The sequence below is a fragment of the Brienomyrus brachyistius genome, chromosome 3 (genome assembly GCF_023856365.1).
Source record: "Brienomyrus brachyistius isolate T26 chromosome 3, BBRACH_0.4, whole genome shotgun sequence".
Lineage (NCBI taxonomy): Eukaryota > Metazoa > Chordata > Actinopteri > Osteoglossiformes > Mormyridae > Brienomyrus > Brienomyrus brachyistius.
Window position 1 is genome coordinate 31,914,555 of NC_064535.1, and position 25,798 is coordinate 31,940,352.

At 45.4% G+C, this 25,798-nt stretch overlaps 1 protein-coding gene across 3 annotated transcripts; it reads left to right on the top strand.

The window, feature by feature from the left end:
* Positions 1–5: 5 nt before the first annotated feature.
* Positions 6–25,251, top strand: LOC125738278 (fibulin-1-like). 3 transcript variants are annotated; one of them, XM_049007101.1, is made up of 17 exons: positions 10–273; positions 4,300–4,408; positions 6,410–6,542; positions 7,608–7,758; positions 8,559–8,624; positions 8,870–8,959; positions 9,363–9,500; positions 10,190–10,327; positions 10,433–10,576; positions 10,709–10,834; positions 10,951–11,076; positions 11,715–11,834; positions 11,937–12,068; positions 12,671–12,794; positions 17,283–17,425; positions 17,905–18,045; positions 24,704–25,251. In XM_049007101.1, exons 1-17 carry the CDS (start codon positions 183–185, stop codon positions 24,841–24,843), a joined length of 2,112 nt encoding a protein of 703 aa, XP_048863058.1. In that variant the 5' UTR covers positions 10–182; the 3' UTR covers positions 24,844–25,251. The 3 variants fall into 3 exon arrangements, with proteins under 3 accessions (XP_048863059.1, XP_048863058.1, XP_048863057.1); XM_049007100.1 differs by having other exon boundaries at positions 11–273; positions 17,280–17,425; XM_049007102.1 differs by lacking the exons at positions 17,283–17,425; positions 17,905–18,045; positions 24,704–25,251 and adding an exon at positions 13,622–14,321 and having other exon boundaries at positions 6–273.
* The last annotated feature ends 547 nt before the right edge of the window (positions 25,252–25,798 follow it).

Genomic DNA, 25,798 nt, shown 5'->3' on the forward strand with positions numbered 1-25,798 from the left:
TGGGCCCCCCGAAGAGGGCGAGCCAAGATGAAATAATTAGACCCCTCTTGTGAGACGGTCCCGCTGCGTTAAGCATCGGTGGATCGCCAGTCTGATCCTTTTATTTTTGAGACAGCTGTCTGTCCGAGGCAGATCCGCAGAGCACCAGCGGCGGCAATTTCGTAAAATAACCACATTTTAAAATGACTACTTTCGGCTACAAGCAGCGGCTTTTTCCAGTGAGACCCCGGATATCGATGCTTTTTTCTTTGTGCTGCGTTCTCCTAAGACAAGGTAAGATATTTCCATAAAGGTGCTGCGTAAATTTTCATCTATATCTGGTTCATTCAATTAAAAAAATATCCGTACGTGAGTAATCTACCATGTTAAATCTGTGTTTTATGAAAAATGTGGGACGGAGTGATAATGTTATGTAGTAGGCTAATACGACCATTAATTAAAAACCATTATTAAAAAGTCTGTTGCTTACTATTAAAATAAAAAAGTATTCCTACTGCTATTTCATAGACTTTTAAATGACTGTTACTAACATTAACTAAAGATCGGTAATAGCTCAAATGACGGTGTTAATTAAAATATCTTTAAGAAATTAGCGAATCTTAAAAACTTATTTTACATATTTGTATCTATTGGAAACGCTATCGCTTTATCGCTGTCACATTTTCGCACCAGCTGAGCATATGGTACTGAGGACAGTTACACTAACCCACAGCCATTGTAATGTGTAATGTATACCTATATTGACATATTTAGTGTAGGATTAAGAATATATAATCGGTTTAATACAGCGGACTTTGCTTTTGTAGCTACAGCAGTTTAGGAAGGTTTCGGCCTATAGAAAACAGTTATTTCTTTTTTTTTCTTTTAATACGTGTTGGTATGTATTTGCACCGTGTTAAATGGCGAAATGATTAAAGGAGACTCCTCTGTTTACAGGACGTGAGGAACGGTTTTGCTTTTAAAGGGGCTCACTTTAGGAGGGGGTGGGTGGTGGATGGTCATTAGGAGGGAGGGATGGACTTCTTAGCCAGGACTGAGCTGAGCAGATCAAGCTGACTGGGTAAAGGTGGAGGTACAGTCACACTCAGTAGGCACTCTGAGAAGGAGAATGGCATGGTGCTCTCTGGGTATCAGCATGGACCAGTCAGCATCCAGCTCCCAGTACTGGACTCCAAAACAGGACAAGTTGGTATCCTAAGGAACATGTATCAGAGTAATCAGGTGCTTGCTCTGAAATGTCATAGATATCAGGGTGGATTTAGGAAAGTAAATCCCACATGTGGCCCTAATCAGACGCCAATTGAAATCCAAAACCTAAGCACCGAGTAGCTGAAACCGGCCCTTAGGAATTCAGTCTTGATGGAGACTCAACCCCAGCCTGCCAGGGAAATATTCTGAGTTACTATTCCAGATTCAGAGGACAGACACCCCTGATTATCAGGGACAGTTTTCATAGGCTCATCTAGGGAATTGGTCAAGCTGACGATCTCTCCCGGAACAGGATTCCACAGTACCCTCACTGTGGGGTGTCTTGGAAGAGAGCTAATCTGGGTTATTTGCTGTAGGGGACTGTTCCAGTTACAACTTGGCCTATTAGCTCCTTTCAAAGTTCCCAGACCTGGCCCCTCCCCCACCCTCCAGCCCTGAGGCATAACCATCCAGAGCATGCAAACAGCACTGAGGCTCAGGGCTCAGTGGGCTGTAGTTATGTTCTGCAGAAGCCTCTGGCATCAGATTGTGGTTCCATTCTTTGGGACAGGAAGACGCCGTCCTGGGCCTGGTTTCGTGCAGGATCCTGGTGAAGAGCTGAAATTCAGAGCTTTAATCCAGAATTCACTTGCATTCCTGCTGGATGTGTGCTTGCGTGCTTCCTGTGTGATGCAAGCTGTGTGAGCGTGGATCAATGCCTGGCCGAGTTGTTTTTGTAAAGGAAAATTTTCTTCCACGTCTGGTAATTAATGTGGTGTGGAAATAATAAACTGAAAACAACATTAAATGAGAAACCTACAGGTGACTCTGGCAGCGAATCTGGAGCCCCTTGAGAAATGGGGTCATTCTTTTGCACTGGTTATTTGAGCCAATGCAGAGTCAGAGCTGTTGCTGCAGATTTTAAATTAAACAAAAGATTGTTAACAGTGACAGATACGTGTTTCTATAGCATCAGTGATATGCTTGTTAAGAGGACCTTTCTGAGATGTACAGCCCTGCTATATATGTGAGTATTAAATTGTGATGTTTAGCTAGTTTAAATGTATTTCTTTGAAATAAGGTTCAGGGTTCTCTTCTGTTTTTTAGCTGCTTTTGTTTGTTTATAATAATGTGATATTTAAGCATTTGTCGTATAGATTTGGTTATTTTAACTGTGCAGATATTTGCGCATCTGATTAGTTTTTGGGCTCAGTTTATATTTATTTACGATTCAAAGTTGAGAGATCTTTGTTGAATTTGTTTTATTTATTTAGTTCTTGTTCTACTGGAATAAAACATTTAATGCATATAAACTTATTTTATCATACAGTATATCCGTTAATGGATCTGCGGGTGCGGGCGGTAAAGCTCAGAAATTCAGCGGGAGCGGGATTAAAAAACAGTCCCTCACAGGGCCCTACTCTGCACCACCAACACAGAGACCCTCTCTCCGTCTCATACAGAAGTGACATCAACAGGTGATCTGTGCACCCAGAGGATCGGTTAGTGTAGCTAATGAGCGTTTATGGCACTCTCACGCTTGGGGTCTGTAATCCAGCAACACAGAATCACAAAGGCCATGTTTAGGACAACAAAGGACCCATCTTGTTATCAGCAGGAGAAATGAGAGAGTCAGGATGTCTAAAATGCTTTTAGAAAGAGCACAGCTTGTGTGTTGGGGGGGGAGAGGTGGGGCGGTGCTGTCGCCTGAAACTCATGTCCTGGAGGGGGAGGGGATTTAACAAAAATTAAATCTATTTGAAATATTCAATCATACCTGTTAGCTGTGATGACTGGTTTTGTACTTAATGTCTCAAAGAGCATTTTGGTCAAATGAGCCACTTTCCAGATGACAGAAGAACAGTCATGGCTGTATACCTATGGTAAATACGTCCTTTTTCTGTGCTGATATTTACTGGGGTGGGAAATGCCAGGATGTTTGTGGTTGCCAGGCTGTGGCTTTTTCGCTTGGAAAAATTAAAGCAACCTTTGCTGAAAATCTGCCTGGACAGAGTGAATTCCAGCCTGGCTGTGCAGCCAGTGTTATAAACATGGTCGCGTGTGGTCAGCTAAATGCGTGAACTGAGAATTACATCACGTATGGCCAAGCGGCAGCCAGATGAGGCTCAGCTGCCATCTGCCTCATGCAAATGAAAATAAAGGCTGCGGATTAAACAGAGCTGATTGGCTGAGATGCTACTGTCTCATCATGAGCTGTAGACCTTTGACTGTTGGTCCTCCTGGGATAGACACTGTCCTACCTAGATTATGGTTATGCAGGTCACCACCAAAAAGCATTCAGAGTGATCACACACCCAAACAAATGACACTTTTCCACTGCAACCAGAACTCGAACTGAAGGTTTTCCACTGTAAATTATCTGAGCTGTACCAAACCAAGCTGATTGTGTCACCAACATCTGACTGGTTGAAATCACGGAAATACTAGTTGATAATCATGGACTATATAAAGAAAAAAGGGAATATTCTACATGTTATGAGTTATTGATAGTTTTGCACATCACGGTGTATTAATGCATTCCTAATAACTTGGAACCTGAAAATTTCCAACCTCCTACTTAAAAACATATTATAGAACAGCTGAACGGAATGGATTTGTATTTGTGAATGCTAATTCCACTAGCGTTTGATGCTAACATAGCAATTCTCACAGTCATGCTCGTGGAAATTAGCACACAGTAAAAAAAAAAAAAAAAAAAATTACGAATAGTAAATTTTGATGTACACCGTATGGACCATATATATGCGTCTCTTCAATTTCACGTCATTCTCTAATCCCGGCAATGCTATACTGAGCCAACCCTTCACTTTACGGCTCGGGTACAGGTCTGTTCCTGTATGCCAGAGGAAAATTAAAACAATGGCTACATAGATACCAATTACCTCAAGTGTGGGTGCCACTGAGCTTCTGGATTTTGAGAAAATATAATAATCTTTTGCTTAACATTGCGGTTTCTTTTCAACCCTGCTTAATTATAGGTAAACACAGTAATGGTGTGTGAAAGAGAGCATGCTTATAGCTTCCATAGATAAGTAATGTGCCTCTGTACATATGTGCGTGTGTGTGTGTGCACATGCGTGCATCTTGCAGAGACACAAGCGATATCACTGGAGGACTGCTGCAAAGATGGACACCAACGAGGGGCTCAGAGAGAGGACTGCACCTCTCTTCCTCTCATCTCTGAGACCAATGGCTGTAGGTGAGGCCCGGGTCTCTCTTGCATTCATCTCTCACACTGTACGGCCCGGATCAGGTAGGTCCTTCTGAATGTGCTTGGCCATCATCAGTACTAGTCAAAGCCCATGTAGCACCCTGTTCAAGCTGCATCTGTGGCTTCCCCCGTCCAAGACAAAGTGAGATTTGCTTGTTAAGTCAGCACCCCCTTAGAAAACGGTACCCTAGGCAGCTTCTTATGTTGCCTAATGGGTTTACTTGGCCACCATAGATGTATGTCTACAGTTGAGTTGCCTAATGATGACATTATCCTTAACACAATAACTCCGAAGTTCACCAGACTGCTTGGTCAAGTTGCATTTTGGGAGGTCCCTCCTGGGTGACTGTGCAGAATCAGTATTTCACCATGATGAGAAGCAGTTACTGTTAGCAGAAGCAATACCAGGAACAGCCAAGTCTCTTGGTCCTCAGCCAATGATCAGCCCTCTTATGCTTGAAGTATTTGTTCTGGAAGATAGAATCCAGATAATTCCGAATTCTGACAAACTGGACAAAGCATAAAAAGATGGTAGATTACGAGGTGGGGGAGTGAATATTATGCAATACCAGAAATTCCTCAGATGTGAAACAGTAATGAGTCTCAAACCAGGAATGCCAGGAAACCTGAGGGAAAATGTTCTAATGCGAAAAAATTAGAGTTTTGGCAAAGAAGAGAAAAAACTCTTTGGCCATAAAAGGAATTGTAGGAGCTCTGTTTATGGAGAGATCAATGTCATGAAAAAGCAAGGACTTGTGTTGGGAGAAGATTTATTTGATACCCAAAGCAGAGATGAATATGATGTCCACTCACCCATATTTATCATTTCAAGGGTGGGGCAAGGACCAGTGTACATCAGAACAATGACTGAGAGTTATTGTATGTGTATCTCAGCCTCCCATGGCTATGAGGCAGAAGGGAGTCTTACGCTTTACTCTATTAGCGATGTTCAGGGGCCCATGCCTGCTTCAGCCATTATAGCAGCCATTCCAATATTCCAGATTGCTGTCTGCCTGTCTGTGTGTTACATTAATTAAACAGCAATCAGCAGATACACTACCAGTCAAAATCTGCAGTCTATGAAATAAATGAAAAAATGGTAAAAAAAACTGTGGTGTGCAAAAAGTTTTGACAGGTAGTGTATATACATTAACAGACAGAGTCACCTTGCTTATTTTTCAGCAGTCTAGGTCAGCGTTTCTCAAACTATGGGTCGCGGACTGGTACTGGTCCATGGGACCTCGCTTCTGCACCAATCAAAATTCAGTCAGATCAGGTCAGGTATTATAATAATAATAATTACAGAAAAAACTATCTATCCATCCATCCATCCATCCATTTTCCAAACCGCTTATCCTATTGGGTCGCGGGGGGTCCGGAGCCTATCCCGGAATCAATGGGCACAAGGCAGGGAACAACCCAGGATGGGGGGCCAGCCCATCGCAGGGCACACTCACACACCATTCACTCACACATGCACACCTACGGGCAATTCAGCAACTCCAATTAGCCTCAGCATGTTTTTGGACTGTGGGGGGAAACCGGAGTACCCGGAGGAAACCCCACGACGACACGGGGAGAACATGCAAACTCCGCACACATGTGACCCAGGCGGAGACTCGAACCCGGGTCCCAGAGGTGTGAGGCGACAGTGCTAACCACTGCACCACCATGCCGCCCCCAACTATCTATCTATAGTAATAATATCTCTCTCCCTCTGCGGATACGCATCCGTGGGGGGTTGGGGGGGGGCGGTCGTTTATGCAGGGCCCTGCAGCCCCAAAGCCTGACATGACTAGTCCCCAGGACATATAAGTTTGAGAAACGCTGGTCTAGATGATGGACAGATTGCATGATACTGCCAAGTACTGACTGTGAACCCAGCAGGAAGCAATTTAGAGAAATGGGCATTTGCTGTGAAATATTCATAGGGTAAATATGTAAAGCAACATGCAGCCCTCCTGTCAAAGTGACAATGGTTTCTTGCAGGATTGTTCAGGAGCAGTGCTGTACAGCCAAATTGGAAGACATATTCTGCAACCAGGGCATAGACATGGCCAAGGACCAGGGGGCCTGTGAAGCACTGCTGTCTGGAAGCTCCTGTGAGACCAAAACTGCCAGGGTAAAACACTCTCTAGACAGTAACATGCAAGCACAACGAAATTCACAAACATAGTGGAACACAGAAATACAATGTGACACAAACACATAGTGGAATGCAGAAATACCATGGTACACAAACATAGTGGAACACAAACACAATGGAACACGTAGTTGAGTGCAGAAATAGTGGTACAAAAACAAATAGTGGAATGCAGAAAACAATGGTACACTAACACAGTGGAACACAAACATGTAATGGAATGCAGACATACATTGGTACAAAAACAAATAGTGGAATGTAGAAATATAATGGTACACAAACATAGTAGAACACAAATACAATGGAATACAAACACGTAGTGAAATACAACATAGTAACATAGTAGAACACAAACACAACGGAACACGTAGTGGAATGCAGAAATACAGTGGTACACAAACACAATGGAACACGTAGTTCAGTGCAGAAATACAGTGGTACAAAAACAAATAGTGGAATACAGGAAACAATGGTACACAAACATAGTGGAACACAAACACAATGGTACAAAAACAAATAGTGGAATGCAGAAATACAATGTTACACACACATAGTGGAACACAAATACAATGGAACACAAACACGTAGTGAAATACAACATAGTAACATAATAGAACACAAACACAATGGAACACATAGTGGAATGCAGAAATACAGTGGTACACAAACACTGTGGAACACAGAAACACAATGGAACACAAAACACATAGTGCATCGCAGAAACACAATGGAAAGTCCATTCATCCACCCATTGTCCACCGCTTCTCACAGCAGTCTGAGCCTCCTTCAGCTCCTCCGAGAGGGACACCCAGGAGCTCCCAGGCAAGCTGAGATATATCATCTCTCCAGAGTATAAATAGAGAGAGAAAATAATAGAAAAAGTGAGACAGAAACACATTGGAATAAAAATATCAAAACAAAAATGGAGCATTATGGGCTCAGAAATAACCACACAATTGTGGAACATGAAACGAAACATGAACATGAAACACGAAACATGGCTTTTCCCTCTTCCCACACCCGAAACCCAATATTTTTGCGCAGATGTGCTGTGACTGCTGCCTGCTAGGCCGGCTCTTGCAGGACCAAGGCCAGACATGTACCTCCAGCCTTTTGGTGGCTCACCAGTGCAAGATGGTGTCCCAAGCGTGCTGTAGCAATGAGACCCCCGAGGACCAAAATGGCACCACATCAGGTAACCACAGTAGCAATGACATGTGCATGGACGACTGAAAAGACAGAAGGGTGGTCTTTGAATCCCAAATACTCCCGGGAGAAAAGAGAAGGTGGCTCAGTCAAGGGTGTTTCCATCCCCAGAAAAATGAATTCAGTCCAACCCCACTGTGTCTTTCTGTGAGTGTGTGTAACGTTTCTTTATTCTCCATGTATTCCTGTAGCATTCCTCCAAGGAATCAGTTGCTTGGAATTACCCATGTTGTGTGCCCATGTGTATAGTGATGCCTGGCCTTTTTCCCTACCTTATAAACTCAGGTACCTAGGACTTCTCCCAGTTCGGTGATGTACCAATATTTTCTGCATTGTAGAGAGCCACTAAATTCCTGAAACTTAGCCAGAGTCTGTCAGATTCTTTATAGTGTGGCTTCAGAATGAGTTATTAAACAGATGCTGGGTGGTCGAAGCCCCTGTTTTTTATTAAAGGCAAATACATTAACCAGTTGATCACAATGAACTATGTCATACAATTTTGGTCATTCTGACTGTGTCAGGTGATTGTTTTTTCCATCTTTTAGTGTATTAATTTTATTGAGTTACTGTTTTACAGGAATACATCACTAGCTTAGTTACCAAGGTCAAAGCGCAAAATCAAAATGTCCTGGCGTGATACACTAAGTTTGTAAACCTTTGTGGTGCCGTTTGATATGGCTAAAAGTGGAAGCATAGCTGTCCCCAGTGGTGGCTGTCCGTGTCAAATTCCACAAATGGCCAAAGTTTCTATTGGAGGTGCTGGTTTTAGCTCATGTTTTCCACACACAGACACTGGAGGCAACAGCGGGCCAGTCAGTGGAGTGAACAACCTGGCCCAGAGTGACTGGTGCAGAGGTACCACTCGGTGACCGAAAGAAGGCATATTTTAAACAGCTGTTGTTTTCATCTATATTTCTAGGACCTGAAGCATTTTGATAAAACGATCAGCTTCGAAGAGCATTATGCATAAGCACCATATGAAAGTTAGAAGGTTAAATTATGAACAATTAACAGTTAAAAGCTGAGTGTCAGAAAGGCCCTCCTCCTAATGTATCCTCAGGGTGATTCCCAGCTCTAACCATGCACCCTGTGCTTGGCAGCTGCCAGGTGCACCCAGCATTGCCTGGGCAATGGAACCTGTGGCTGCCGCAAAGGGTACAAATTAAAAGCAGACGGCCGTAACTGTGAAGGTGAGTGCAGGCAGCGGATGCCTCCTGTCTCCTGTCTCTGTATGAAGACAATATTATTCTGGCACTGGCCCTGACACTATAGGAAATGCTGCAGTGATTCAACAACTCTCACATGCAGTTGAAGTTGGTATCTGTTGGTTCCTGTTCTCAGAGGGTCACTAGTTTAAATCTTGGGGCCTTCAAAATAATGCCACCTTTGGGCCCTTAAGCAAGACCCTTAATCCCAATTGCTCCAGGGGTGCTGGACACAGGCTGATCCTGTGCTGTGACCCCAAAGCTTTCTGTTAAATGTATATATGTCTGTATGTCTCATGGAGAGAAAGATGGGATGTACAAAAACCTGGTTTGCCTATGGGATGTATCTGTATTGCATTTGATTTATGGTCCGTCCCCCCCAACGCAGACATCAATGAGTGTTTGCTGGGATCCCACAACTGTTTGCCTGGTGAGCGCTGCATCAACACGGCCGGGCATTACCGCTGCCTGCGGGAGATGAGCTGTGGCACAGGGTATGAGCTCACTGAAAGCAACAAGTGTGAAGGTGGGTTTGGGCACCCCCTGCTGTTTGCTGGAGAAATCTGCCAAAGAGGAACATGCATTATGAACAAATTTAATAGTAAATACTTAAATAGTAATCAGTATCTTGCAGTTGCATAAAGTAACAAATGGACTAAAAGCATGATGTTGTTCCCTTTTGTTGCTTTACAAAAAAAATAATTTTAAAAATAAATATCAGAATATTTGCAATGCTTTTAGGGGTGGCATGGTGGTGCAATGGTTGCCTCGCCCACAGTCCAAAGACATGCTGAGGCTAATTGGACTTGCTAAATTGCCCGTAGGAGTGCATGTGTGTGTGAATGGTGTGTGAGTGAATGGTGTGTGAGTGAATGGTGTGTGAGTGTGCCCTGCGATGGGCTGCCCCCCATCCTGGGTTGTTCCCTGCCTTGTGCCTATTGCTTCCGGTATAGGCTCTGGACCCCCCGCAACCCAGTAGGGTAAGTGGTTTGGAAAATGGATGGATTTTTAATGGATGCTTTTTAATGGCACCCATTTTCTTTGGCTAATGTTACTGGCTGTTGATGGTTTTAAAGATCTTGTTAAATAAATGTTAATATTTATTTAAGAATAAATAAAAAGGTTGTTATTTAGGAGGGTTGACTTTTTTTTGGAACCCCGGCAGACCTGTAACTGCAGTCCATCTCACCCAACCTTTGTCCCCTCCTTACCCAGACATTAACGAGTGTGAGCTGGGGACCCATAACTGTGGCCCACACCTGGATTGTAAGAACCTGCAGGGGTCTTTCCGCTGTATCCCACGCGAACAGTGTGGGGAGGGATACATCCAGGAGGCGCTTGGCAACTGCATCGGTGAGCCCTGGTGTGGGACCCAGCAGTGATGCGAGGCTGGCTGTGGCAGCCTCATTTCCCTGGTGTGCATCAGCATGGTCTCTCTCTCCCCTCCACCTCTTGCAGATATCAATGAGTGCATGAGCCTGGCAATGCCCTGCCCCCCGGGACAGATGTGCCTCAACACCGCAGGTTCCTACGAGTGCCAGAGGAACAACATTAACTGCGGACGGGGATACCACCTGAATGAGGAGGGCACACGCTGTGTGGGTACGTGTCAGTCCTGTCCTGTCCACTAGAGGGAGTCATCACAGACCTTTGGTGTTACAGAAAGCATTTAGAGGATGGCGGATGAGGGGCTTATCTCCACATGCTTGTTGTGACTGAAAACTGTATTCCCAGATGTGGATGAATGTCAGGGACCTGATGCACCCTGCAGTGGACATGGATGCATTAACCTGGTGGGCTCATTCCGCTGTGAGTGCCGTGTGGGCTACCTGTACAACAGCATCACCCGAACCTGCGAGGGTATGTAGGCGGTGGGAGTTGTTACGGGATGATTCCCTGAGGGGGCGACCCAGTCACTTTGGACGTTATCTTCAGTTATACTAATGTTTGGCTTTGCTGTCCCTCGACTATACCAGACAACAACGAGTGCCGGCATTATCCTGGACGCCTTTGCGCACACAAATGTGAGAATACCCTGGGGTCCTACAAGTGTAGCTGCACGGCTGGCTTCAGACTAGCCACGGATGGCAGGAACTGTGACGGTAAAGTATTTGCTGCTCACGTTCGAATGACATCAGATATTTTATTCAGTGAGCTAAAAACTGAGCTTTGACAATATTCTTATATATACCCAATAAAACAGAAAAAACAAACAACACCTATACTTTCAGTGTCACTGTCAGCACCTAAGTTTCACTTTAGCTCCATAAATTAGACCCAGATCCTGCATACAACTGGACAGAACTGAAGCAGCAGGCTATTCTCTATCATCATCCCCCATCCCTTGGAATCCACATTGTTTGTTTGATTATTTCTGAGTCACTGAAGTGTTTAGTAGTCCGTATTTCATGGCTGAATTTTGCACAGGAGCAGCAGATTGACTTTGCTTTTGTCCGGTAAATTCGAGAAATAAAATAAATAAAAACGCATTTCACTTTGTTGGAATATACTGTGTACAGTGTTTGTGGCAGTATGATGTTGTACAGAGTGTAGAGCTTGATGTTGTGTACAATGTGATGTTATACCGGGTGTAGAATTTGATGTTGTCTGCCCAGTGATGTTGTATTGGGTGTAGAATTTGATGTTGAGTTGTACAAGGTGTTAACTCGATGTTGTGTGCACTGTGATGTTGTATTGAGTGTGGAGTTTGATATTGTACAAACTGTGCTGTGTTGTGCAGATGTGAACGAGTGTGACAGTAATCCTTGCAGTCAGGAGTGTGCCAATGTGTATGGCTCCTACCAGTGCTACTGTCGGCGTGGCTATCAACTCAGTGATACAGACGGGGTTAATTGTGAAGGTAAGAAATTTAGCAACAATATCCATAGTATGAACAATGAATTGAAGAAGTATTCCGTACTCTGAGAAAGTGGGTTACTGACCCACTAACCCTCTTCTTCAGACATAGATGAATGTGCTCTCCCCACCGGAGGTCACATCTGTGCTTACCGCTGCCACAACACCCCTGGAAGCTTCCTGTGTTCCTGCCCCTCGTTCGGGTACAGCCTAGCGCCCAACGGTCGGAGCTGCCAGGGTGGGAAACTGCAAATTTGCTTTTGTTTTGGGTGTGGGAGAGGTGGGGATTGGGTTTTGGTGGTTGATTGTGTTGGGAGGGAGGTGGGATGAGGCAGAATGTGGAGGAATCAGAATGAGGAATGTTATGAGACTGGCATGGCCCAAGTGAAATGGTAGATGATTATGCCAGGATATACATAAAAGTTTGAAACCAGATGGTTCTGAAGGATTTAAGTGTGGAAAAGCTTGGTGGCAGGATACTGAGAGAGGTAAGGATTTTGCACTGATTACACTGCATTGCTGCACCCACCACATGACAAACCACCTCAGGGATGAGACCTGAGTGACCGTGCAGTGGGTGATACCTCAGCACCACTCTAGCCCAAATGTAACAGTTTTTTTTCCGGTGCCTGAAGTATCAATCCTGCCACCAAACATTTGGGTGGGGCCAGGTTATATCAGTCAAGCTGAAAAGGAGTGGCGTGAATGTGATTGGATTTTGTAGGATGTGTGAAAAGGTGTGACTAAGGTCGGATCATGAATCTTGAATAACACATGATAGTACTCCATCCTCAAAGCACTCAACTGCTAACTTAATGCATGCTCCTCTTCTCTCTCCAGACATTAACGAATGTGTCGCCGGAACCCATAGTTGCTCTGTGGCAGAGAGCTGTTTCAACATACAGGGAGGTTTCCGGTGTTTGTCGTTTGAGTGTCCGTCCAACTACCGCCGTGCCGGGGAAGCGTAAGTATCAATGGGCTTCGGTTCATAGAGATCAGCCCTGGTCCTGTGTGACTTTGTGAAAATCATCCCTGCCATGGTGTCATTCATTCTTTGCCCCAAGATGTCTCCTTAAATATGAGGTCCAGTACCAATAACAAATGAGCACATGCCGTCCCTGACCCTGTCAGGTCCAGACAGTACCTCTGGTCCCGCTGGCTTTTCAGAGTCTTCTGTTAAAATATTTTGCACCAGTGTGTCTGGTTTCACCAGAAAGTTATCATCTTCGTTAGAAGATCATTGCAACTCTGAGTTCAGTTCATGTGGCCATTTCTACTCAAAAATTACTCACAGTTTCATTACACTCGGGGCATGACCTGGGTTATGAAGAAATGAGCAGTTGTGTTCTGTATGTCCAACTCTGTGGAACCCAGAAATGCATCATAATGCAAAGGCTCTTGTGTGGATCACAATGGATGGGTGAAAGATTCCACAGAGATGGGATACATCCCATAATGTGACTATGTTAGGAATCAGTGGAAATGCCCTAACTCTCTATACTGTTTTCATAATCACAGTCATGACGGACAGCTGGGCTGTGATGATGGCTCTAGCTACAACACCAGGCTAATGGTCCTCCTGACAAAAATTAAATGTTTTTTTTTTTTTTTAAGAATTGTTGACAGGTTTTGGGCAGCCCTGTAGGAGGCAGTGAGGAGTCTTCCCTGCTGACACTACTAGTTCTGAGGCAGTCGCATGATAAGAGCTGCATAGACGTAACCCTCTTCTGTCTCTCTTCTCTGTGTGTCTCTCTGTTGGTCTGTTTGTCTTGTTTTCTGTCTGTGTTGCAGTCGTTGCGAACGCTTGCCTTGCGATCAGAATAGCAAGTGCCTGGCCTTGCCTTTGAGAATAACCCACTACCACCTCACTTTCCCCACCAATATCCCTGTGCCTGCCGACATCTTCCGCATGGGTCTCTCCAACGTTGTGCCCGGAGACAACATCCAACTGGCCATCATCAGTGGTGATGAGGAGGGCCACTTCAGCGCTCAGAGGTCGGCCTCTGGTGGCTCAATTTCCGTCCAGCAACCCATTACAGAGCCCAGGGACTTCCTGCTGACTGTAGAGACGCAGCTGTGGCGATATGGAACTGTCAGCACCTTTGTGGCCAAGATCTCCGTCTACGTGACGCACGACCTCTCCGGCATCCCCATCTCATTGTCCCCACTTTAGACAAAGCCATAGCTGCCGTCATTCTGCCTGTTTCCATTGCCTCTTGGGTGAGCTGCCCTAATTTGTGCTGGAATCTGCGCAGAGTCAATGGCGATGAACTGCTTAAACAAACTGAATGTACTGAATGTGTGCTGTAGCTTTGCAGTGGCCACTAGATGGTGGGCTACGGCAGTTTTAGACATTGACGCATTGTAGATCCGAGCTTCCTCACGCTTGCGCCGAGTTTGTCTCCGCTTGGAGCTTTTTGGCTGTAATGTCTGGTCCATGCTCTTGTTTAAATGCATGTGTTTTTTACTATTAAAACTAATTTAGATAAAACCTTGCACACAATTCTGTTTTTACCTCTATCCACTTCAGTTTGCTCTTTCTCCTCGCTAATGTTTCAATATGTATTTAGAGTGTAAATTATATTGCAATGTCTGTGATGATTGTCTTTATTGTGATTATCAGTATTGGGTTCCTTACCCATGAGATGTGGGATTTCTTTTTCCTTCAGTGACATGTGGGGTTTACTTCTTTCAGTCACGTGTGAGGCTTATTTCTTCCAATGATGTGTAGGGTTTCCTTCCTTCAATGACATGTGGGGTTTCCTTTTTTACTTCTCTGACATGTGGGGTTTCTTTTTTTTCAGTGACTTGTGGGGTTTTCTTTTTCCTTCAGTGACGTGGGATTTCCTTATTTTCTAATGTGGGGTTTCCTTCTCTAACATATGGGGTTTCTGTCTTCGCTCTAGGGGGCTTTCAGAGGTGACCTGCTTCTTGTGGACTTTACCCCATCTGAGTCTGTGGACGTTCTGAGTCCCAGAGTCTCCTGGTTCAAATGGGTGTGATTTGAGTAATTTGTGTGCCACTGGTGGCCCAGCTGTGCTTAGGGAAGGGTGGGGTAGGGGGGTCCTGGCAGTGTGGTGTGAGGTGAAACCCCTGCCCCCCACTTTTCTCCAGTCAATCTATTACTGAAATGGCCTGTTGACAGGTACCATGCAGTAGCAGTGAATGCATCACAGTGCGGCCTGTAATTAGGGCCTTAATGAAAGGGCTGCGGATCCCGAGCTGGTCTGCCGGGCTTGAATTTCTCCCAGCCATGCGGGTTAGCTCACGGATGGTTCCCGTATGAAGCAGTCCCTGGCACTTGATGTTACGGGTCACTGTCAGCTGATGAATGAGTCCACTGGTGTCCCGCTTATTCGTGCCTCAAATCTCAAGGAGTGGGGATAGTGCTGCAGGGATTTTCCTCACAGAAACAAGCTAATTGGGGTTGAGAAAGCACTCTGCACCACAACAAAACAGCTTGGGGTGCAGCCCCCCCTCCCTGAAATGCAGGTTTGTCCAGAGTGCGGAATCTTTCTTTATGCAGGAATATTTTTTTAAAAGATAACCTTCATTTATTTTTAAATACTGACGTTGACTTATGGGGATCTGGGTGCTGGCTGGTGGTCTACACTGTTTGCGGTTGAGCACCATTACTGATACAAACATGAATAATGTCCCCTGTATTTGTACTGGGATGTCATCAATGTCTCAGCTAAAAAAGACGGAGGAGAAAAAAATAAATTGTTGTCCGCTGGGAGGCTCCCGTCCAAATATCTACTTTGCTTTATGGCCTGAAATATGACCGCCGGCGATAGCCTGGGGTCTTTATCCCAAAATGAAAGAATGAAGAGACCCAACAAGATTTGTGGTGAAGGATTCCCACTGGCCGTTGTCTGTACCCTTTTGCCGCGAGTCCATCCTCCGTATCTCCATGGTCTGAGTTGCCGCACCTACAAGCAGAAGTGATATGCGTACATGCACGAGTGTGTGTATGTGTGTGTGTTTTTCACAGTGTAGCCTTGGCCTGTGTCCCAGGACAACGTGGAGCAGTGTGTTAATTCCTAATTACAATCCCCTAACATGTTGATTGGTATTATTACAGGGCTCTCCTGGTCCTCTTTATAAAAAAAAAAAATGGAGGCCCGCAACCCAATCCCTGGTTCTGGTTCCTGTCCAGCCCCGGCACTCAGCTCGTAGCTTAGCTGGCTTTCCTCCCTTGCTCCCACCTCCAAATGCCGGCTTGCAGGTGGCCTCGTTCATGGCGTGATGCTATCTCATCAGTCAAGCTGTTTATCTCCGAAAATTCGTCTGGTGCCGGGGGCGGTGGCGTTCCAGACTGAGACGCAGGGATTGGCTGATTGACGGGAGGACGGGTGTTACATCACCGCGATGACAGGCGCTGGGTGGGTTGTAAAGTTTGTTGTGATGATATGATGTCCTGCAGAACAAAACCTGGCTGTCCGCCCTCTGCCCCCACAAGGTGTCACAGGTGTGCGGTCCAACCAGAGGAGTGAGGGGGAAGGTCGCCATGGGGGCAGGCTTCAACTGGGCCGTCCTGAAACAAACAAGATCCTGAATAACCCTCTGGGGTTAACAGTGTGGGGGGGGTGGGGAGCCGTCTGCTTGTGTTCTTAGCAATTTACGAGTTTCTCGGAAAGCCAGCAACCATAAATCTTCTTCATGAGATTATGGGATGTGAAGCTGCAAGGCTCAACAAACTTAAATATCTTCTGGGGCTGGCTGTAGATCATGCTGCTCCGAGGTGCAGGAGGGACTCCCTCCAGAAAAACGTGAATAATGCCGTCCGTGGGTTTGAAGAGACTGACCCTGCCTGACCTTCATGTCACTTTCTTACCGAGCTAATATGGAATGCCAGCTCGCGAAACCGTGTCCAGAGTCCGTAACTCTCTGCTGTGTGATTGGTACATGCCATCTGATTGGTGACTGTGACTCACTGTCTGATTGGAGACTGTGATTCTGGTGTTTTTCATTAAGAGGTCCACCCATTGCCTCATTCCAGGGTAATTCCATTTGTATCCTTCACTGAGTAATGCTCAGAAGTGATGTATAGCTTTTTTAACTAAAAAAAAATCTTTAACTACTTTTATATGACTATTTCAAGCGTGTGGCTCAGTTGGTTAAGGATCCTTGCCTATTTTGGAAGGTTGTGGATTCAAATCCTAGGGCTAGCAGGGTAATCATATTACGTATGGGGCCTTGAGTAAGGTACTAGGGTACTAGGGACTGGCTGACCCTGCTCTCTGATCCTCACTTGTACGTTGCTTTGGAATAAAATAGTGTTTGCTAAATAAAAAAAAAAGTACAAACTAACATATCTGGGTGTTCAGCTAAGTACTAAAATATCAGAGTTTTGCTTAGCGTTATAATGAAGCTTTCTGCTTTCAGGTCTTCTACCTTAACTGGTGCCCCACCTGCTGTTTGAAAGCCCCTGTTTCTGCCCCATCAGCAGGTCTTGGGTTGACCGGTCCGACATCATCCGCTGCGTGAAGTCATGCCAGCCCAATGACATCAGCTGCATCCTGGACCCAGTGCACTCTGTGTCACACACTGTCATCTCCATGCCGACCTATCGGGAGTTCAACAAGCCGGAAGGTAGGGGGCGCCAGCTGTCTCTATGGCCACCAATCCTCCTCTGATGCATTCTGTGTTTTTTCATTCTTTGTACTTCACTATTATCCTTTTAGTTAGAGAGAGGTACATTTCTAATCTGCCATAGCTACCTGTCACACTGTTGTGCTTTTGACAGGACAGTGCTTATGTTAAACATGGAGTCAGCAGTTTCTGAGAAATTCCAGTCAACCTTGATCTGATAGCAGTGCTGCTCTTTGTATCTGCTGCACTTTTTTGGCCTAGACATTTTTCTGTTATATCTTATGATTTTCCTACAATGCCTTCTGAACTTGTCAAAAATTCACAGGACCTCCAGGGAGTTATTATAAAAGTTAAACTCAAATTCAAATCCTTTTTGGAGGGACATTCCATTGCTGCCATGTTAGATTTTACTCCCTTCCCTGAAAATCCAGCCACAATCACAATGAATTCTGCATTTCAAATGCAATGTCGTCCAACAGAGATCGTTTTCCTGAGGACCATGCTGCCGGCCCACTTAGGCCAGACGATGGCCAACCCTGACATCGTTTTCGACATCCTGGAGGGGAACACACAGAACTACTTTGACATCATTAAGCGCTATGAGGATAACATGGCAGTGGGTGAGTGCCAATTGCCCCTGAGAGCCCAATAGCTGGCCAAACCTTGAGGGCCGAGTGACGCCAAGTGCCACCCTCTCCCACATACCCCCCAGTGAGGTGTACATGGAAACAGCATTCTGTTTTTAGACCCAATAGTTTTTATGACATAATTTTGCATTACAAAGCCCCCCCATGTGCAAACAAAATGCATACGTGCAAGCCAGTGCCATGGTAACAGGGGTGACAGGGATCAGGGAGGTGTCAGGCGGTCATAGAGGGGACAATTCACAGCGCCATGGACATGGCCACATTGTCCCATGTGTTTCAGCCCGAGTACCCCACTCTGTGCCTCTCGTCACAGTCTGTTTGTACATGCTGTCTTTTTGAGATATCTGCGGTTTGCCAGAGGAGTGGGAGGAAGGTGGGGGGGTTGATTATTCACTGAATGCCTAGCATTGATTTCAGCTGATGGGACAGTATAGATTTTATTACTATACTGACTATTGTCTTTTTTCCAGATGAGTGTCAGGCAGTGAAAATTGATATAGATTTAGACTTTATGAGTGCGCATGTGTGTGTGTATGTGTGTGTGCACACTCATGTCTGTGCATGTGCTGGTTTGTGTTGTTTCGGAGCCTCCCTGCCAATAGTCCCTGGGGACCAGCAAACTCATACAGGGATGGTCGTTTGGGGATGAGAGTGTGGATGAAATAGAACAATGGAAAAGAAGAATAAGGAAGCTTTAGCCTGTAGATGATACATCGGCCTGACAATCACAGCAGCTCTTGGGGTGACTCTCTGCCCCCAGCTCAACCATCCCTCCTCATATTCTTTTTTATTTTCCCTAACCTGCTCCCCCCCCCCCACAGGGGAGCACCCAACAGTTTAACTACCATTTCACTTGGGCCCCCTTATGGTGCTACACATAAATATAAATACAATAATAAATGTATGACAACCATAGCACAATACAATACAATACGAGGTTCATTGACAATACATTTATGAACAACAATAAAGAATGTACTTTCGCCACTGATGGATCGTCCCCAGGGACCAGCAAACCTTTACGGGGATTGTCGCTTGGGGATGGGAGTGTAGATGTAAGAGAACAATGGAAAAGAAGAATAAGGACGTTTTAGCCCGTAGATGTGATGATACATCGACCTGGGAATCACAGCATCCTTAAGCGACTCCCCCGCACCCCCCCTTTGCGAGAATGGGTTAGTGTCATTACCCAACACAGCTGATGGGAACCTGGGCATTGTGAGTCATGAGGTCGCTTGCATTTTTATGCACATTGTCTGTTCTGGCTTAACGGCGGCTAAGTGGCGGGGCCACATGAAAGCCACAAATGCTCTTTGTCATGGTGAACTCTCGCATAAGGATTATCCCTGACTGACCGCATTCCCAGCAAGGAATTTGGACTGGGAAAATCATTGGCTGTGTCTAGGTCTGGGGAATAGTGATGCCTGGCTGTTGTAAGACAGTGAATGGTGCTAGTACCAAAGTCTACCAAGCCACCTGATTTCTGAAACAGGTGTGTGAGGGGAGTGCTATGGAGATTTTTGTTCATCCCATAAATGATCACCCATTCCTGGAACGTCTGTTTGTTGACCAACAATTCTCTCTTGGTTTATAATCATCACTTTGAAAAACTCCTCACTCATTTCCTCAGAAGGACTAGGGGGATCTCTCACTTTGAAAGATTTAATACAGTGGAAATTGATGCCAAAATGTCACTGAGACAAATTTAGCATCGTCAGGTCACATTTCCCTCTTCGTGGGACACCTTCATTTCATTTTCATTTCACTTACTTCAATCACATTCAGATAAAATGCAGAAATTCCCTAAGTGCTACACTGAGAGGCATTCATTAGATGCTGTTTCAGGAAAAGGAGGTCAGTACCTTCAAAACTGTCCCACCAATTCATCCACATTGGTTTTCGAAACCTCATGGTCATAGCGCACTGCTACAGGAAGTTAGCTAGCTAAGAGAACAAGCTCTTCCTTCAAAACATCCAGTTTACTGAGACACCTGGAAGGTGTCTATCAAAGTGAGGGATCAATGGCTGATGTTTCACCTGAGGGTTTTAACAAGAAGCGAATAAGAAGAAATGACCCAATGGGGCTTGCTCATCTCATTCCTGGTTCATTGCCTAGGATTTAAGTCCAATGGGATTTGAATTAATTAGATGGTGAATTGTTGATCATCACCGATTAGCAGAATGCAGGATTATTTGGTAGCACTGTGGTTTTCGGTTGTGCTCTGGCTCTGAGTGTGAAGTTTGAATGTCTTCACAAGCTTAACACAGGGTTTGCTCTTGGTTCCTTGATTTCCTCACAGGGTTCAAACACAAATCAGCTTAAGTAAATCTGAGTGTATGGCCTGAAATAGACTGACATTTTGTCTTGGGTGTCCCCTGACCTGTGTGTACTGTTATAAGGTCGCATCCTGTCCACAATATTCAGTCTCACTGAAAACCCATTTTGGGTAAGCGGTTATAGAAAATGGATGGATGGATATTTTTTGTGTTCTCCTGGTGTGATGATGATGTAGTTGTAATCTCAGAGCAGACAATTTGCAGTTAATGTCTCTGGGAAATGATTTTCCCAGCTAGTGGGTAGGGTTCTTCTGTATTGCTGACAGCATCTATAGTGCCACGTTTAGCTGTCTTTAAAAATAGTCCCACAGCTGTCCATTTTCATTTCATTATGTGTCAGCCATCGTAATTTTGCCAGGAAATGGTTCAGGAGGATCTAACCAATGGGAGGTGGGATGGCGCCCAAGGATGTTAAGCCACACCCCCAGCACTGACTCCTCCCACTTAGTCCATGAGTTCAAGCACTTCACGATTTCCCAGGTGACTTCTTCATTTCCAATGGTTGTGCTGGAATTGTGCTGAATTGCCTTGATGAACCATACTTCTGAAGGTAGATTTCACCTTCTAGGTGAAAATATTGATACTGCTATTACACTTCTTTTTGTCAACACATCCATGTACAACAGTGTTATTCAAACTTTTTTTGACAAAGTTCCCGTAGAGCTGATATACACACACACAAGAACACCCGCTATTCCAGATATGCATAATCATATTTTCTGTTTCTACTCATTTTAGGTGTTGCTTTGCCAACATATTCTTTTAACACTACTAGCAGCTAGAAATTTCTGCATGGTTCATCCATAATGTCCTACGCTGTGCAAAATATGTTCACTTTTATTAACATATTTTATAATATTTTTGAAGGTTGTCATTTCAAATTAGGTCTGCCCCCAGCTCAGCCATCTCTCCCCATATTCTATCTTATTTTCTCTAATCTGCCCCTCCCACAGGGGAGCACCCAACAGCTTAAATACCATTCCCCTATGGTGCTATACATAAATACAAATGCAATTATAAATGTATGACAACCATAGCATAATTCAATAAAATACGAGGTTCATTGACAATACATTTATGAACCACAATGAAGAACGTACTTTAGCCACCAATGGATATTTAAGCAGAGTACATGAAGTTAAGGACTTTCTGAAAGGTACAAGAGCAGGATACCACTGAGGACAGAAGCCCAGTTTTGTAATGACACAAACATACTGTAAATGGGAACAGACCAGGTGTGGGTGTGAGCCTGAGAGTGAGGAGTCTGTCATCTGTCAAAAGGGTATTAGCATGGCATTTGCTTTGCCCCTCAGCCAACAGCACTCACGGGTGGGCTGGGGGTGGGGGGGTGCGGGGTTGCTGAGATGGGTCGATACAAGCAGGACCAGAAAGAGGGTTTATGAAAATGTCATTATCCTCACTGAATCCTGAGATCAATGTCAGTTTCTTACCCCAGACTAACTCTGGGGGGGTCTATGGGGCAGGGTTAGGGTTATTTCATCCTGGGACACTCCCATACTCACTGGGAAAACAGTGACGACCCTGCTTCAGTCTAATCTCTCCCAGCCCAGAATCAGCACCCCTCGTGTGACTTTGATGAGCGTCACGGAACTTTAGTACCTGACTAAGTCGGGCACTGTCACCCTTAGGGCAGTCCTCACGGTAAAAAGCAGCCAGATGTAGAAAAACATGGGCCTTCACAGAGCCAGGGACACCTTGCCACAAAAGTCACTGGCGTGTGCTGGAAAGGTGCACTTTCTGGGGAAGCGCTGCAAGGGCTCCTCGTGCCTAGTGGATCTCGAGCTGTGCCCGCCTTGTCATTAGGCCTGACTGTGGCGCCACCCCGGCACAATGTTCACTTGTCAGGTCCATTCATTGTGGATTCTGTCATACACCTCCTCAAGGCTCCAAGAAACCATAATACCCTGAAATTGCACTGTTTGCTTGTGAGCATTCAATATAGCAGCCCCGCCCATTGGTGTCCAAAATGCAGAGCTCTGCTGCCCTGTCTCACCACTTACAACTATTTCCTACTAAGGGCCACTTTGTGTGCAGCATGGGGTGACCCCCCCACCCCAAGATGGTGTGGAAGCCTCTCCATAAGATTGAGACAGGTTTACAACATAACCACAAGCATAAGGAGGGATTGGGAAGGACCCCCTGGCAGTGGATATGCAGGCTCTTACTCTGATAACTGAGAGAAGCGATTTCTGCTTAGATACTGAGGCCGACCACAATCCATAATTTGACAAACCGATAGTCAGCTACTTGGGGACCTACATGTTTCTTGACTTGAAAAAAAAGGCAAATCAGCGGTACCCAACTTGGATCCTTTCGAGCCTCCTTATAAACGGTAGTTGTGCACTTATACCAAAAACAGAAAGTGTATGACTTAAGTGAAGCCCACCAGCGCAATTACTGTGTGTGGTAATTACTGTTTGTAGTTTTAAGGTATTTACTCACCATTTTATCTCATATTGGTTTGCATGACTAGGACTGGCAGCCAGGTACACTAATGCTTTAATTTTCTTTGGCATCTGTATTTTTGCTCCTTATTTTACAGTTTAATTTCTGCCTGCCACCAGGGGGCTCTGTGCACAAGATGAGGAGTAGTGATCCCTCCCGCGCTGGTCCTCGCTCAATGAGGTGAACGGCGTGGTCTGCGGGGGTATTCACTGACTGTACTTTTCCCCTTTAACCGGGAGAGCCCAGCCTTAATTCCCATAAAAACATTGGATATTTTTATATAAATGGACTTGCCTCTGTTTTTTTTTTTTTCTTTAAATTCTTCGGTCGGCACACAGGTTAGACGCGGAAATTCCGCCACCGCGCATATTTTCAGCCCTTCCATCCTAAATAAACATGAAACACGGAATATCTGATGAGAAAACAGTAACGGCAGCATGGCGGTGCATCTCGCCTGGGTTTCCCCTATGGCCCATCGAAAATATCTTCCTGTGGTTTTACTACGCGGCACCTTCAATTGCCGGTGCCGAAAATCACTTCAGAATGCGAAAGTCATTTCTTTTTCCGAGTGGCTCCCTTTCGGGGCACGACTGCAAGAGAAGTTCATGCAAAGGTCCACCCACCCCCCCCACTTAATGATGTCCATGGTTTGGAAACAATAAAAGGCAATTTTATTTCCCTCTCTGGAGTGTCACTATGCAACAGAGGGGGAAAACACAATAACAAGTGGATGGGCAGCAGAGACCCCCTCTGCTGGCCCTTGTAAACAGCGACCGTCGTGAGTGCCACTGGCCTCCTTCAGGATTGAGCAGAGAAGGAGCCCACTCACCATTATTTTAACTTGCCGTCCGCCATGATTTTTCCATATGTTTACTTAACCCCTGTAACAGACCCCTGTATGCCCATAAACAACGACCCCATCAATGAGCTGCTATGGTCTCTTCTGGGAAACCACACTGTGGCCAATCAGATTAAAAGAAAAAGATCAAGACATACGCTGGGCGCTGTTGGGGTTTTACACCGCCTACCTGTTTGGTACCACCTGCCACTTTTTGATTTTTACAGCATTTTGAATGCAACTCACCCTGGTACAGGAGGAAGCAGAGGTGGCTGGGGAGGCAAGAGGGGCAGTGAGAAGACCTGGGGGACAGATGGGGGCAGAGCATTTGCAGGACCTGAGATACAGATGGGAGGGCGTTCGGAGGACTAGGGGATAGATGGGGGGTGGGGGTCTGCATGGTTTAATAGTGACTGGCGGCTCCTTAGACAGCGCAGAGCTGGCAGGTCACAATCAGCCCTTGGAGTAATGGGGTGCGGACAGACTTTTTCACTCTGTAATCACATGATCATTCAAAAAAAAAAAAAAAGAAACAAGAAATTCTTGATCCACTCAGTCATTTCTTGGTGATGGTTTGTTTCCCCCCACATATGTGGATCCAGGGAGCCTCATGCCCTACAGAGGGGGAGGGGAGGGATTTCTGGGACGGGGGATGAACATGATCCACACTCCCAAAATCCAAGTCCTGATTTTTTCTTATCCATCATATATGAGGCAAGAAAACCAGACCAATTAGTAGCCATGTCAACAGGTGGCATTTGCAACCACTCAGTATCAAAATGGCTTCTGTTTTTTTGAGGTCTGAAACTCAGACCTTTATCTTCATAGTTTAGATTGTATCTTCTAGTGTGAAGTCACACTCACTAAAGTTTTGCAGGTACATGGCAGTGCTGGTGCAAGATGGAAGCCTGCAGAAATCATTTGTGTGACCAAGCAATCTTCCCATGATTTTGCCCACTCTAACTCCACCTTCCCACATGCATCCCACAGGGGTTGTCCGTCAAGTGAAGCCCATCGTTGGACCCCTAAACACCATCCTGAAGTTGACCATGAACTACGTATTGTCTGGAGTTGTCTCCCACCGCAACATGATCAACGTGCATGTCTTTGTCTCCGAGTTCTGGTTCTGAGCAGAGAACCTCTTCCTTACAAATATGCAGACACACCATTTCCCCATCACCCTCCAGTATCATCCCCCATCCCCTTCACAGATGTGGTTACTGTGACGACGAGAGCATGAGACTGCTTGCACTCTGTGTTACACCGTCTCGCTACTGTTCACAACGGCGTGAGGAGACTCCTCCCCTTTTGCTGCTTACATGATACGACGGGACGCCGCACCTTGCACCTTCTCTTTGCATGCCCCCTGCAGTGTACGTCTTCTGAGCGAGTTCAGAAAATAGCCAGGGAAGGAGAAATCAGGGGGAGGGACAGTGATGCAAGAATGCCCCCATACCTAGGCTCCAGGGGGTGACGTGAAAAAAAAAATGGTAAAGGGACAGAAAAGGGAAAGGCGATGAATAAATGAATGAATGTTGCCCTTTCAGTGTGTCCCAGTTCATACCTCCTGGTGTTGCCAAAAAGTTGGTATTTTATTTTTAACAGTGCATCATTTCACATACAACAGGGCAGTATGGTAAACTAAGACCCTCTGGGGGAAAACAGTCCCAGCACCATCTGAAACTTGACTGGTCCAGATTTGCAAAGAATTGGCCTGTGGATTCTCTGTAGCAGTCTTTCCCAATCCAGTCCTCGGGGATAAAAAGATAGCACACACTTTTGCTCGTTCCCATCTCACAACACATCTATAGCAGGTAGCTGGTGTTCTGGATTGGCTGGCAGCTGGACAGGAGCAAAAATGTGGACTGTCTGGGGTCACCAAAGATTGGATTGAGAAACACTGCTGTATAATGCAATCCATCCTTGCTTAACACGCAGAAGCTTAATCATTTGGGTCACTGAGTGATTGGCGGGTACTGCTGTGGGTCAGCACTGTTCCACTTCATGACCACTTCCAGGCCCAACTCTCCCTGGGTGGCAGTGAGGTTCCTCCAGGTATGCCACGACTCCCCACGGTCAGAGAGG

Excerpts from the sequence above, each read along its gene's own strand:
- LOC125738278 (XM_049007100.1), top strand. The coding sequence starts at position 183 with ATGACTACTTTCGGCTACAAGCAGCGGCTTTTTCCAGTGAGACCCCGG. Across the intron at positions 4,409-6,409 it reads TCTGAGACCAATGGCTGTAG|GATTGTTCAGGAGCAGTGCT; the intron begins GTGAGGCCCGGG and ends GGTTTCTTGCAG. Across the intron at positions 17,426-17,904 it reads GGAGTTCAACAAGCCGGAAG|AGATCGTTTTCCTGAGGACC; the intron begins GTAGGGGGCGCC and ends GTCGTCCAACAG.